At 36.5% G+C, this 15,391-nt stretch overlaps 1 protein-coding gene across 1 annotated transcript in view; it reads left to right on the top strand.

The window, feature by feature from the left end:
* OPA1 (OPA1 mitochondrial dynamin like GTPase) overlaps positions 1-15,391 on the top strand; it is a gene marked incomplete at its 5' end in the record, with an annotated part of 91,731 nt that overhangs the window by 30,792 nt on the left and 45,548 nt on the right. Inside the window, 8 exons of the mRNA XM_079704828.1 lie at positions 178-249; positions 333-432; positions 1,118-1,248; positions 3,882-3,954; positions 4,047-4,119; positions 5,403-5,518; positions 6,428-6,492; positions 7,258-7,334. Coding sequence (XP_079560954.1) covers positions 178-249; positions 333-432; positions 1,118-1,248; positions 3,882-3,954; positions 4,047-4,119; positions 5,403-5,518; positions 6,428-6,492; positions 7,258-7,334 — 707 coding nt within the window. The remainder of the gene's footprint in view (positions 1-177; positions 250-332; positions 433-1,117; positions 1,249-3,881; positions 3,955-4,046; positions 4,120-5,402; positions 5,519-6,427; positions 6,493-7,257; positions 7,335-15,391) is intronic.

The raw sequence follows: 15,391 nt of genomic DNA, 5'->3' as shown, positions 1-15,391 counted from the left end.
GTGGATAATTTTCTATGATAATTACTGTTATGGTCAGAAAAAGCATAATTTTTTTCTGAGCTGCATATCTGAATGGATGAGATACAGAATTTTCAAAATATGTGTCACCAAAAAATTCCTAACAAGCTGCCTCCCAAAATTAGTTTTTTGGTTTTTGGATTTTTTTTCCCTGCACAGACCATATCCTTAAATGTAAAGGGCCCTGGACTACAGAGGATGGTGCTTGTTGACCTACCAGGTGTGATTAATGTAAGTATCTACAAAATGTGTGTTTTATCTTATTCCTATTGTGAAAGACATTTATAATGACATTTAAAACCTTTTTCTTCAAGACTGTGACATCAGGCATGGCTCCTGACACAAAAGAAACTATTTTCAGTATCAGCAAAGCTTATATGCAGAATCCTAATGCTATCATACTATGTATTCAAGGTAAGTCTTATTGAAAGATTTTAATTGCACTAATATTCTTCCTTACTTAGCAATCAAAGCTTTGTTCTACATATGCATGTTACATAAACATACAAAATAAATATGTTTTGTCCTCTTCTCTTACTTGTTCATTTTATTAGTAAATAGAATTGAAGTTGGTGATATTTTGATAAATTTCACTGTGTAGGCATCATAGACATTTTTATTGGCTAGAATGTCTTTTCATAACTAAGATAAAATATTAAGAAAATTTTTCTTACTATAATGTAGACACAAGGATGTAGCTTGTTGAAGTTTTTAAAACCTACTTTGTAACCATTACAGTGTCTTATTTATTTATTTATTTATTTATTTATGGCTCCATTGGGTCTTTGTTGCTGAGCGTGGGCTTTCTCTAGTGGCGAGTGGGGGCTACTCTTCGCTGCGGTGCGCGGGCTTCTCATTGCAGAGAATGGGCTCTAGGCCTGTGGGCTTCAGTAGCTGTGGCACATGGGCCCAGTAGTTGTGGCTTGCGGGCTCTAGAGCGCAGGCTCAGTATTTGTGGCGCATGGGCTTAGTTGCTCCTTGGCATGTGGGATCTTCCAGGTCCGGGGCTTGAACCCATGTCCCCTGCACTGGCAGGTGGATTATTAACCACTGCACCACCAGGGAAGCCCTACAGTGTCATTTTTCAATTTTTTTTCAGATGGATCTGTGGATGCTGAACGCAGCATTGTTACCGACCTGGTCAGTCAAATGGATCCTCATGGAAGAAGGACAATATTTGTTTTGACCAAAGTAGATCTGGCAGAGAAAAATGTGGCTAGTCCAAGCAGGGTGAGGGCAAGTTCTTTATACAAGCTCCAGTTATGACAGGGACTGGTTGGGGGAATAAAAAATTTCCTTGTGAAATACAAGTAGTAATGTGATTTTTCTTGGTTCTCATTAAAAACAAAGTATTGTATAGTTATAGTAAGTTACTTAAGTGCAATATCGAGGTATAAGTGAAATTCCACAATTGTAATCAGTTTGCTTCAAATACTTAAAACTGCTAATGTTGCTTACTCTAATTTAATTTAAATTTTGTATGTTGACATAGAGTCATTAACATCATTTGTAGTATTTTTTGTTATAGTTTAAACTTTTTTTTTAGTTGATGTTCATAAATTAATGTAAAACTAGTGACAGTTTAAATTCCTTTTGGGCCTTACTTATTTTATTTTGTCCTGTTTTTAAAAAAAGATTTTATTATTTATGTATTTTTTTCAGATGACCATTATGTTTCTTAACTGATGAAAGACTGTGTGGCAGATTTTCATAATAGAGAAGGCATTGGATGGGGTGTCGGGGCTCAGCATTCTTATCCATGCTCTACCACCAACCAGCTGCATGTCCTTGGGCAAATCTTGTTACTTTTCTGCATCCAGTCAGTGCACCATCCAACCTATTAGTCTAGTTGATCTCTAGGTCATTTTCATTTCTGAGATTCTGTGACTTCTATTCATGGTATTCAGTGTCCCTTCTCTCCTCCTCCCTTAACAAGGCAAGAATTTTATTTTAAGGTATGATTGTGTGCAAGGTTTATTAGGACATGCTCTCTACTTAATTATGAAGGCATAAGGTAAAAGTGGGTAAAAATGCACAATCTGTAGCCAGATTGCTTGGTTTCACATCTGCTCTACTGTTTGCTAGTTGTGTAACCTTAGGTAAGTTGTTTTACTTTTTCAGTGCTTTAGGCTTTCTCATCTGTTGGAAATGAAGATATTAATGGTACTGTCTCATAGGTTATGAAAATTTATTGAGTTAAATATCCATTGTAAAGTGGTTGAAATAGTGCTTGGCACAAAAGTGTTATGTAAATGGTGGCTATCATCTGTTTTTATTATATCTTCATCCCCCATGGAACAACTTCAGATATAAGTACCCATCCCTCTGGCTACTGCTTAGAATTTCTCTTTTTCCCATCCAAAACTCTGTAGGACTATGCCTCTGTGATGGGGTTCCCAAGACAGACCACCCCTAGGCTCCCTGATTCCGTAGAAGGATTCACAGGACTCAGTACATAGTAATACTTCCACCTAAGATTTTATTACAGTGATAGGATGCAAAGCAAAATTACAAAATGAGAAGGTGCAAAAGGTGATATCTGAAGGAAACCAAGCTCAAGTTTCCAAGAGTTCTTTCCTAGTAGAGTCATACAGGAAATGCTTAATCCTGCCAGCAACAAGTTACTCATTAGAGACACAGCACCTAAGGTTTTTATTGGGGGCTGTTCATGTAGCCACCCTCAAGTACCAAGATTCCAGACGCCCAAAGGAAAGCAGATGTTCAGCATAAACCACATGGATTGCACAATGAGCCACTGTTATTTAGGGAAAGTTTTATATCAGTGTAGGGAATTGTTTACCAGTTAAGTTCCCAGATGCCAGCCAAGGACAAGCAGGCCTTTCTGAGGACAGCATTCTCAGGCCTGCTGTGTTAACTCTTTTCTGTACAGCCTCGGTGACCTTAGCTTTGCCTTATTTTTAAGGGTAAGGCCTGCCCTTGGCAGTATTGGTCCTGATAGGGAGGAGGGGAGAAGTGAGGTAGAAGCAAATTTCTGTGCTTCCTTCCCATTTCCCATCATTCCTTTCATTTCTTTCTCCTCTTCTTTAGGATAATGAGTTTGCATTTCCTTTGAATACAGTTGAAGCTTATATCAGTCTTTTTTAATACCAAAGATTCAGCATTAGCTTAGAAATGTAACTTGTCTTAGAGGAGGGATTCTTATCTCAGTATTAATCTTAATGAGCTTCTGGGAGTAAGAACTCTTTTATGTTATGTGTGAATGACAGATCTCTGTGCAAATGTGCATTTTTCTAGAGAGAGAGTCTGTAGTTTTTATTTCATTTAGAAAAGGAGTTTTGACTCTAAAAGAGTTGAGAACCAATGGATCCAAATTTTTTTTAATAAAGTTAAAAAACGAAAAAAAAAGACCGTCCAACTTTGTTAGAATTTAGATATTGGGGAAATAATAATAGCAGCTACCATTATTGTGTGCTTCTGCATGCCTGGCACTGTGTTAAGTATCATATAATCTTTTCAACTACCATTTTGAAAAAGTTAAGTAGCTTACTTAAGGCCACACACCTAGTAAGTGCCAGAGCAGAAATTCAAACTAAGGCCTGACTCCAAAGCTCTATATGTCATTCCAAGTTCTAATTTTGGTACTTACGTTTTAACAATACATTTTTAATATAACAAAATTAAATGTATTTAATTTTTTCCTCAAAGAGCAATTGAAATGCATTTCAGTACTTTTGTACAGACATATATAGCAATTGAAATACATTTCAGTACTTTTGTACAGACATATATTTACCTAAACATATACATATATAGCATTATTAAATTTGCTTTCTAAATAGCATGTTATGCTTTAAAAATTATGTAAACTTACATCTGTTTGTTTTTCCCACTTTTGAAAATAGATTCAGCAGATAATTGAAGGAAAACTCTTCCCAATGAAAGCTCTAGGTTATTTTGCTGTTGTAACAGGAAAAGGTATGCAAAGACAGATTATTATAGTTTTTTGTTGTTTTCAAATAATAAAAATGAATTTTCTTAGTGAGAACTTTACCATCATCTCTCCCTAGGAAACAGCTCTGAAAGCATTGAAGCTATAAGAGACTATGAAGAAGAATTTTTTCAGAATTCAAAACTCCTAAAGTAGGTATCTTGTTTAAATATTTAAAGAATTTATAGTGAGGGAGTAGCTTCAGCTGTTTTCATTTAAAAGTTTGTTTTATAGCTATCAGTTTAACATTGAATTTCCAGAATTGAATTCCCAAATAGCGATCTGTATTTAATAAGCAAGTCCTCAAGCTACTCTGACAGAATTGGGAGCAGTTTATCACACAGTACAGTACATGCTGTTGTAATAAACTGCCCCTTGGCATATGGGCATTGGAGACCACACTGACATCACTTAAGTTGTTTTACTTATAAGGTGATTTTTTAAAATCAACACTTACATGTTTAAATGCATGTACACATTTCTCTTACAGTATTGGGAAAAGTTGGAGTGAGGGGTGGGAGTGTGAAAGGGGTGTCCTTAAATAGATATTGACAGAAATTAACAGAAAATAAGATACTGACAGTAAAGCAAAGAGGAAAAGCTAAAGGGCAACTGAATTTTAAAACATTATAACATGTAGAGAGTCTCTTGAACTGGAAGAGTGTGTTTGCCTCTATATTAGTGTAGTAAGTCAAGGTAGTCTTTTCACACGTAGTCTTGAGAATTGTCTGTTGGGTTGGGAGCTGGCAAGTGGGTAGAACTATGCTATCCAATACAGTGGTCACTAGCCTTGTGTGCTTGTTTAAATTTATTTATTTATTTATTTATTTTAAAATAAATTTATTTATTTATTTTTGGCCGTGTTGGGTCTTTGTTGCTACGCGCGTGTTTTCTCTAGTTCCAGCAAGCAGGGGCTACTCTTTGTTGCGGTGCGCAGGCTTCTCATTGCATCTTGTTGAGGAGCATGGGCTCTAGGTGGTGTGGACTTCAGTAGTTGTGGCTCTCGGGCTCTAGAGCACAGGCTCAGTAGTTGTGGCACATGGGCTTAGTTGCTCTGTGGCATGTGGGATCCTCCCAGACCAGGGCTCGAACCCATGTCCCCTACGCTGGCAGGCAGACTCTTAACCACTGTGCCACCAGGGAAGTCTCTAAATTTAAGTTAGTTAACATTAAATAGAAGGAAAATTTGAGTTCCTCAGTCACACTAGCCACACATTTCAAGGGGTCAATAACCCCATGTGACTAGTAGTTACCATATTGGACAGCACGGGTATAGATTACTTACCTCATCACAGAAAGTTCATTGGACCGCCCTAGTATAAAATGATTAAGTGGCTATTCTCATTATGTTATAACAAGCACATTCTCAAACTTGGTGATAGTATTGTCCATTCTGCCACTTTAATATACTTTAGCTCTGGTTACTGTTTTGTAGGACAAGCATGCTAAAGGCACACCAAGTGACTACAAGAAATCTAAGCCTTGCTGTATCGGACTGCTTTTGGAAAATGGTACGAGAGTCAGTTGAACAACAGGCTGACAGTTTCAAAGGTAAGTTGGGTTTTTAAAATAAACTCTCAAATTTAGATATTTTATTAGCTGGCAGTCTTGGGCATCCATCAGATTCTTTACTTCCTTTGCTTTAACAGTTGCTTTTCATTCATTTACTATAAGATAGTATGTAGGAAAAGGAAAAATACAAATCTTCAGTTGTATGAGAGCAGGATTTTTCCTTTCAGGGGAAACATTGCTAGGAGCACATTACAAAATTTAAAGAGAAAGTTTGCAGTAGTGTTTGGGAGAAAGAACCTAGTATAACTATAGAGAACTCAGATTCTGCCTTTTTTAGAGGAAAGAGAGGAAATGTGTTGGGAAACAGCAGCCAGTGTACTTTCAGCTACAATGTACTGGTTGCTGAATCCCACGCTTTCCTGTTCCATGGCTTTGCTTGCTTCCGTAGTTTCATTTGGTGAGAGTATATCGTCGTTCCATTTTCTCATTAGGAGAGCCTACCTATTTATCCCATTAGTCCCTCAGCAACCTTGTAAGTATTATTCTCATCTTACAGAAGAGCAAACTGAGGCAGAGAATAATTTACCTAAGTAACACACCCAGCATCAAACAGTAATAGATAATAGACCCAGGATTTGAATGGGGTTCAAAATCAGGATTGAGTTGGTGGTATGACTTCAGAGTTCCCTGCTCTTAGCAGCTGTACTAAATTGTGTCAGCTGTGTGCTTTGTGGATTGAAAATGGAGAAACTAAAGTCAAAGGGATTAGTTTGGAAAACTGTTGCAGTAATGCTATTCTGAGATATTGAGAGCCCAGAGTACTCAGGAACTATCTGTGCACACTCAGAAATTCAGTTAATATAGCAGATATGTGAGAGACAGCCTTTAACCACTGCATCTGGAACTGAAGAGAATCCTCAAACTTGAGCATTTTTCCTTCTTCCTCAGCAACACGTTTTAACCTTGAAACTGAGTGGAAGAATAACTATCCTCGCCTGCGAGAACTTGACCGGGTAATATTTATGTACCTCATGTATTTTGTATATATCTAATTTAGTATTGTGCTCTAACAAAATTTATGTTGACGAGCAAAATCTGGTAAGCTAAATTGTTTTGGTTTTAACCATGATTACTAATTTAGAGTTGCAAGAATACATTTCCAGGAACAGTTGTCACTTTTACAAATAATTTAAATTATTTATTACATAATAAAAAAAGTAATTAGGGATCATAGGATATCCAAACAGGTGTTCAAAATTTTTTTCTGAAAAGGTGAAGAACAGTCTTTCAAGGTCTTATAAATTAACATATTTATGTAATGTAAACTTAAAAATTATACATCAGCTTTTTAACCTTTTCACTGTTTATACTCTAAGTTAATAGGTCTTAAGTATTGGTTTTCCTTGATTTTAAAATGCCATCAGTTGTAAAACACAGCATCAGATTACTGTTAGTAATACACTAAATTAATGTGCGTTGATAACTTTCACATAACGTTTGTTACGTAAAAAACTTATCAGAACAAATGTTCTGTGAAAAACTGCATTCAGAGTTGAATAAGTAGACGTGTGTCAGTTTCTTTGTCCTTATCTGGATATTGGCATTCCTAAAGAAAGAGACTAGAAGAGAAGAGCGTTACTTGTTGGTCAGGCATGCTTCAAACCTAAGCCCAGCCAGTAGCTTGTCAGAGGGCTTCCTTTTAGTTATCTCTGAAAATCATGGCAGGGCAAATTGACTATCTTATGAAAATCTTATTTACGTATATCTATATTGCCTAGAACGAACTGTTTGAAAAAGCTAAAAATGAAATCCTCGATGAAGTTATCAGTCTGAGCCAGGTTACACCAAAACATTGGTGAGTATTTGACCTTTTCTCAAAGACTTTACTATGTGAATTATAACGGAATACTAAAATTTAGATTGATAAAGCAGTGATTTATTGTAGCCTTGGCCTGTCCCCCCAAACACTTAGTAAATAGGCAAGAACATAAAAGTATTTTTTGTTGCAAAATCTAACCACTATTCTAGTCTAACCAATTAAATATTTTAAGTATAATGAATTATGTATTTATTATATATCTCTGAGAAGAGATATTCTGAAAGATAGCTTTCTCCATGCTCTTTTGAAATCTTCATTCATCTTAGGTTTTTCCTTATCTTATACTTAATAGATACATAATTTTGATTTCTATAAAATCATTTAGGTAAAAGTTTTATCAAATTGTGCTTTAGCTAAGTATCAAACAGGCTAACAAAATTGGTTGCTCTTGTTGGATTACACATAGAGAACAAAACTACAGAGAAAGTTGATTTGTAAACGGAGAAGAGTATATTACTTTCAAATTCTCACATCTGCATAAGAACACTGGTGCTTTTGTAATATGTGTCTGATATGTTTTGTACAAATCACATTTGAAATTGAATCCTATTTGAGATTTTTTTTAAAATAGCAAGTAAATGCATTCTTTTGAAAAATACTCATGCAAATCGCTTTTAGGGCCAAGTGTCACCTTCAATTTATGTTTTAGTAAATATTGGCACTCTTAAATATGTTGGAATGGCAGTAACCAAAATAGGTTCCATGTACCTCAAGCAAGCTACGTATAAATAGCTTAAATTTTTATAATCGTATTTTAATTAATAAATCCCTTATATAAAAATTATCTTTATAATGAAGTCTGTAGTATTTTAAGAATTTATTATTCTTGGAGCAGAACTGCCATTTATTATGAATATTTTCTGCAATTCTTCTATTTGCTCAGTTGAAGATTATCAAAATTGAACTTAGGGCTTCCTTGGTGGCGCAGTGGTTGAGAGTCCGCCTGCCGATGTAGGGGACACGGGTTCGTGCCCCGGTCCGGGAAGATCCCACATGCTGCGGAGCGGCTGGGCCCGTGAACCATGGCCTCTGAGCCTGCGCTTCCGGAGCCTGTGCTCCGCAACAGGAGAGGCCACAACAGTGAGAGGCCCGCGTACAGCAAAAAAAAAAAAAAAAATTGAACTTAGAGAGTAGTGTCCAGTTCTTAAGTTTGTATTCAGTACTACTAGTTTCCTCATGTTGGTGCCCTTTCTTCCTCAGTAGTGAACCCTTTTCTCTCTTCAAGTAGTCAAAATTTGCCTATTTTTAATCTCTCTCCTTATCCAAAAAAGAATTCTGATCTTATCTGTATTTGTTGATTGATTAATCATATATATATATATATATATACACATACACACAAAAAAACTTGTTATCATTATTATTTGTATTTTAAGCCAGTTCTATGGCTTTCTATAAGTCATCCAGCTTTTGAAGTTTGCAAGAGATAGATATGTGTGTGTGTATATATGTATGTATGTGTATAGTATATACATATACACATACACACAGAATGAATAGTACTACTTACTAGGTTGTATGAAGATAATGTACAGAAAAAGTGATTTGTAAACTATGATAACTCATAATGCTGTTTATGGGAGAAAAATGTGGCGCCTCTGTGAATTTCTGGCATCATCAAATGGAATGGTTGGTTTTGTTTGGACAGAGCAAGTCTGAAATCAAAGTGTACCTACACTTAAGCGAGCCATGAAGATAAATCTAATTTACTTAATACACGGGTGGTGAAGGGAATTTGTGAAGGGACAAGAAACCTATATTGCCAGATTGCCTATTAAGAAGGCAAGGGAGAGAACTAGGACATCTGGCTGCTAGAGATTTATTCTTTGAGCTGCTGGATCTTTTCATCACCACCACCCCCACCTCCGCCACACCCTTTTTCCCCAGACGCTGTAGCTTAACACAAACATAGATCAAAATAGCAGGTCCTAATCTTAGCTGTTTGTGCCACATTGATTTCAACTGCATTGCACCCAAAATGTTTTATTTTTGTGACATAGTTGATGTTGTATCAGGTAGTATCTTTTTGCTGCTTAATGCCTTATGTGACATTTTAGGATACACCCTTAAGATGTTTATAATTATTTAAGTCACAGGACTGTTTGATCTGTATTTGGTCATCTGGAAGCACTGTTACAAGCATTTTGTCATTCTATAGTTCAGTCATATTTTAAGAAAGTTATTGGAGGTTTAGATTTGACATGATTCATTAGAGTAAGAAATAGGCTCTCAGCACTTTCACACAATATACTTGATCTTTAGGAGTCGATTACGGACACTAAGCAGGAGATAGTTATTTTATCCTTATTTAGAAGGATAGCTGGCAGGATTTATAGAAATACACTTAAAAATGGTATCGCAGTATACATACAATTTTTGGTGAAAAGTATTAAGTTTATTTTGTTGAAATTAAAAGAATGAAAGGAATATGGGAATGCACAGTTAAGTACCCTAACTCAGGTGTAAGGAATCAAAAAAGATTTCTTATAATTTGAGATTTAAAGAGTGAATAGATGCTAGGTAAAGGCAGTGACCAGAATATTGCAGAGGCCAAGAGATGAGAGCAAGAAAAGTGACACAAGTAACTGAAGACAGGTACCTATGGCTTTAGCATAGAAGGAGGCAAGAGGCAGAAGATGAAACGGTGGATATAAGCAAGATATAGATGATTAAGGGCCTTAGAAACCATGTTTAGAAGCTTGAAATTTATCCCACAACCAGTGAGGGCCAATGAAGAGACTTAGGCAGATTTGCATTTTAGAAAGATTTTTGTAGTAGGGAAAGTGGAATACAGGTGGAGAAAACTGAGCAAGGAGATAGTTGACTGTTGAAATAATCTAGACCAGAAGAGATAGTGGCTTGAACTTGAATAGTGGTTGTGCAGGTGGAGAAGAGGAGACATTTTTGAGATATTTGAGAGGTTACCTAGAGGATAGAATTGACAGGATTTAGTGATTGGATGTGTAGGTAATGCAGACGAGGAGCCAGTTAAACACTGAGTACATTTATATCCAGTAGTTATATTGCTAGGGCTCTATGGAAATGAAGATATTTTTGACGAAGATGAACACATAAGAATCTTCACCATGGTTTTGTTTATAAGTGTAAAAAATTGAAAACTTGTGTTTTTATTTGTAATTACATAATATTTGATTTATCCATAGAATGGATTACTATGCAGCCATTGAAAAATGTAGGATGTCAACATGGAAAACTATGTACAATATACTTTAATATTATATTTATTAAACAGTATGTGTAATATCACCTGTGTAAACACACAAATAGTAATGTAGGCATTGAATATTTTTAATGATAAATTAAGCTTGTGAATAGTGGTCATTTAGTGAAAGAGACATTATGGAGGACTTCTTACTTTTTCTTTATTGGTTTTAAATTATATGGAGTAAGTCTTCTGCTATAAAAGAAGAAATTTTCATTTTGAAAAAAAAATTAAAAGGGCATATAGGTAAAGTTCAGGAGATAAAGGGGGTGATAAATACAACTATAATGGTAATTGTATTTTGTGTATTAGTGGTATTTATCCCTGGACGATGGCAAAACTTAGAGAAGTCTACAATCACCTAGAATATATACTGGGGGAACTGGTCGATGTGAGTAGAAGACTAATGGTCTGGAAGAGAGATTGTGGGATAAGGAGAACATCCACTTCCTGACTCTGAAGCACATTCAGCTAATGAGCAGCTTCCAGGCAGCAGAATTTGAGGACAGTTACTGTCCTTAAGGGAGGGTCAGGAAAGGTTTGAAGATGCAAGGAAAATGGAAAGAATGAGAATATAAAATGGTTTGTCTGTTATGGAACAAGGTATTGGAGGCACAATAAAAGTTATTGTGATGGAGGGGAGCAGAGGGAGTCTGGACAGAGGACAGCAGCTTAGTGATGAAAGGGCAAGTGAGCTGGGTAAGGATAAGTGACAGCAACCACCTTTGGATTGGGAAGCTGCAGCCTCCTTTGAGAAAGTTACCTAAGGCTTGTCAGAATTTAGTGGTCTGGAATTTTGTTATGATCTCCTTGAAAGGGTTTCTCGGTTGTAGAGTCCTGTCCCATAGACTCCTAGGAAGAGATTAACAGACCATGTCTGTTCTGAGGCAGGAGCAGCAAAAGGCCTTCGTGGTCAGAGGCTGTACCCTGATTTTTTGTTCATCTTTCAGATATCTTGAGTTTGTGTTTAAAATTGTCTGAATAGATGGCCCTGACAAACTTTTCTTCTTCCACCTTGCTCTTAAAATTCTCCCATTATCTGTCATTAATGCCGTGACTAAATGGACTTTGTCCTTTTGATCCTCAATGGTGTATTCTCTCTGCATATTCTTTCTCTCTTTCCTTCTTTCCTTCCTTTTGTTTTTATTGAAATATAGTTGACATACAATATTATGTTAGTTTCAGTGCACTACATAGTGATTTTTTTAACATCTTTATTAGAGTATAATTGCTTTACAATGGTATGTCACTTTCTGCTTTATAACAAAGTAAATCAGTTATACATATGTCCCCATATGTCTTCCCTCTTGCATCTCCCTCCCTCCGACCCTCCCTATCCCACCCCTCTAGGTGGTCACAAAGCACCGAGCTGATGTCCCTGTGCTATGTGGCTGCTTCCCACTAGCTGTCTATTTTACGTTTGGTAGTGTATATATGTCCGTGCCACTCTCTCACTTTGTCCCAGCTTACCCTTCCCTCTCCCGATATCCTCAAGTCCATTCTCTAGTAGGTCTGCATCTTTATTCCCATCTTGCTCCTAGGTTCTTCTGACCATTTTCATTTTTTTTTATATTCCATATATATGTGTTAGCATACGGTATTTGTTTTTCTCTTTCTGACTTACTTCACTCTGTATAACAGTCTCTAGGTCCATCCACCTCCCTACAGATAACTCAATTTTGTTTCTTTTTATGGCTGAGTAATATTCCATTGTGTATATGTGCCACATCTTCTTTACCCATTCATCCGATGATGGACACCTAGGTTGTTTCCATCTCCTGGCTATTGTAAGTAGAGCTGCAATGAACATTTTGGTACATGATGCTTTTTAAATTATGGTTTTCTCAGGGTATATGCCCAGTAGTGGGATTGCTAGGTCATATGGTAGTCCTATTTTGAGTTTTTTGAGGAAATTCCATACTGTTCTCCATAGTGGCTGTATCAATTTACATTCCCACCAACAGTGCAAGAGGGTTCCCTTTTCTCCACACCCTCTCCAGCATTTATTGTTTGTAGATTTTTTGATGGTGGCCATTCTGACCAGTGTGAGGTGATATCTCATTGTAGTTTTGATTTGCATTTCTCTAATGATTAATGATGTTGAGTGTTCTTTCATGTGTTTGTTGGCAATCTGTATATCTTCTTTGGAGAAATGTCTATTTAGGTCTTCTGCCCATTTTTGGATTGGGTTGGTTTTTTTTTTGATATTGAGCTGCATGAGTTGCTTGTATGTTTTGGAGGTTAATCCTATGTCAGTTGCTTCATTTGCAAATATTTTCTCCCATTCTGAGGGTTGTTTTTTCATCTTGTTTATGGTTTCCTTTGCTGTGCAAAAGCTTTTAAGTTTCATTAGGTCCCATTTATTTATTTTTGTTATTATTTCCATTTCTCTAGGAGGTGGGTCAAAAACGATCTTGCTGTGATTTATGTCATAGAGTGTTCTGCCTATGTTTTCCTCTAAGAGTTTGATGGTGTCTGGCCTTACATTTAGGTCTTTAATCCATATTGAGTTTATTTTTGTGTATGGTGTTACGGAGTGTTCTAATTTCATTCTTTCACATGTAGCTGTCCAGTTTTCCCAGCACCGCTTATTGAAGAGGCTATCTTTTCTCCACTGTATATTCTTGCCCCCTTTATCAAAAATAAGGTGACCATATGTGCGTGGGTTTATCTCTGGGCTTTCTATCCTGTTCAGTTGATCTATATTTCTGATTTTGTGCCAGTACCATACTGTCTTGATTACTGTAGCTTTGTAGTATAGTCTGAAGTCAGGGAGCCTGATTCCTCCAGCTCCATTTTTCTTTCTCAAGATTCCTTTGGCTATTTGGGGTCTTTTGTGTTTCCATACAAATTGTGAAATTTTTTGTTCTAGTTCTGTGAAAATACCAGTGGTAGTTTGATAGGGATTGCGTTGAATCTGTAGATTGCTTTGGGTAGTATAGTCATTTTCACAATATTGATTCTTCCAATCCAAGAACATGGTATATCTCTCCATCTATTTGTATCATCTTTACTTTCTTTCATCAGTGTCTTATAATTTTCTGCATACAGGCCTTTTGTCTCCTTAGGTAGGTTTATTCCTAGATATTTTATTCTTTTTGTTGCAATGGTAAATGGGAGTGTTTTCTTGATTTCACTTTCATATTTTTCATGATTAGTGTACAGGAATGCCAGAGATTTCTGTGCATTAATTTTGTATCCTGCTACTTTACCGAATTCATTGATTAGCTCTAGTAGTTTTCTGGTAGCATCTTTAGGATTCTCTATGTATAGTGTCATGTCATCTGCAAACAGTGACAGCTTTACTTCTTCTTTTCCAATTTGGATTCCTTTTATTTCCTTTTCTTCTCTGATTGCTGTGGCTAAAACTTCCAAAACTATGTTGAATAAGAGCCGTGAGAGTGGGCAACCTTGTCTTGTTCCTGATCTTAGTGGAAATGGTTTCAGTTTTTCACCATTGAGGATGATGTTGGCTGTGGGTTTGTCATGTATGGTCTTTATTGTGTTGAGGAAAGTTCCCTCTCTTCCTACTTTCTGGATGGTTTTTATCATAAATGGGTGTTGAATTTTGTCAGAAGTTTTCTCTACTTCTATTGAGATGATCATATGGTTTTTCTCCTTCAGTTTGTTAATATGGTGTATCACGTTGATTGATTTGTGTATATTGAAGAATCCTTGCATTCCTGGGATACACCCCACTTGATCATGGTGTATGATCCTTTTAATGTGCTGTTAGATTGTGTTTGCTAGTATCATTTGTTGTTTTTTTTTTTTTTTTTTTGCGTTACACGGGCCTCTCACTGTTGTGGCCTTTCCCATTGTGGAGCACGGGCTCCGGCCACACAGGCTAAGTGGCCATGGCTCACGGGCCCAGCCGCTCCGCGGCATGTAGGATCTTCATGGACCAGGGCATGAACCTGTGTCCCCTGCATTGGCAGATGGACTCTCAACCACTGCGCCACCAGGGAAGCCCTGTTTGCTAGTATTTTTTTGAGGATTTTTGCATCTGTGTTCATCAGTGATATTGGCCTGTATTTTTCTTTCTTTGTGACATCTTTGTCTGGTTTTGGTATCAGAATGATGGTGGCCTTGTAGAATGAGTTTGGGAGTGTTCCTACCTCTGCTATATTTGGAAGAGTTTGAGAAGGATAGGTGTTAGCTTTTCTGTAAATGTTTGATAGAATTCACCTGTGAAGCCATCTGGTCCTGGGCTTTTGTTTGTTAGAAGATTTTTAATCACAGTTCAAATTCAGTGCTTGTGATTGGTCTGTTCATACTTTCTATTTCTTCCTGCTTCAGTCTCGGAAGGTTGTGCATTTCTAAGAATTTGTCCATTTCTTCCAGGTTGTCCATTTTATTGGCATAGAGTTGCTTGTAGTAATCTCTCATGATCCTTTGTATTTCTGCAGTGTCAGTTTTTACTTCTCCTTTTTCACTTCTAATTCTATTGATTTGAGTCTTCTCCCTTTTTTTCTTGATAAGTCTGGCTAATGGTTTATCAATTTTGTTTATCTTCTCAAAGAACCAACTTTTAGTCTTATTGATCTTTGCTATCTTTTCCTTCATTTCTTTTTCATTTATTTCTGATCTGATCTTTATGATTTCTTTCCTTTTGCTAACTTTGGGGTTTTTTTGTTCTTCTTTCTCTAATTGCTTTAGGTGTAAGTTTAGGTTGTTTATTTGAGATGTTTCTTGTTTCTTAAGGTAGGCTTGTATAGCTATAAACTTCCCTCTTAGAACTGCTTTTGCTGCATCCCATAGATTTTGGGTCGTTGTGTTCTCATTGTCATTTGTTTCTAGGTATGTTTTG

This window comes from Hyperoodon ampullatus (genome assembly GCF_949752795.1).
Source record: "Hyperoodon ampullatus genome assembly, chromosome: 5".
Classification (NCBI taxonomy): Eukaryota; Metazoa; Chordata; class Mammalia; order Artiodactyla; family Ziphiidae; genus Hyperoodon; species Hyperoodon ampullatus.
This window is presented reverse-complemented; position numbering and strand designations above follow the sequence as displayed.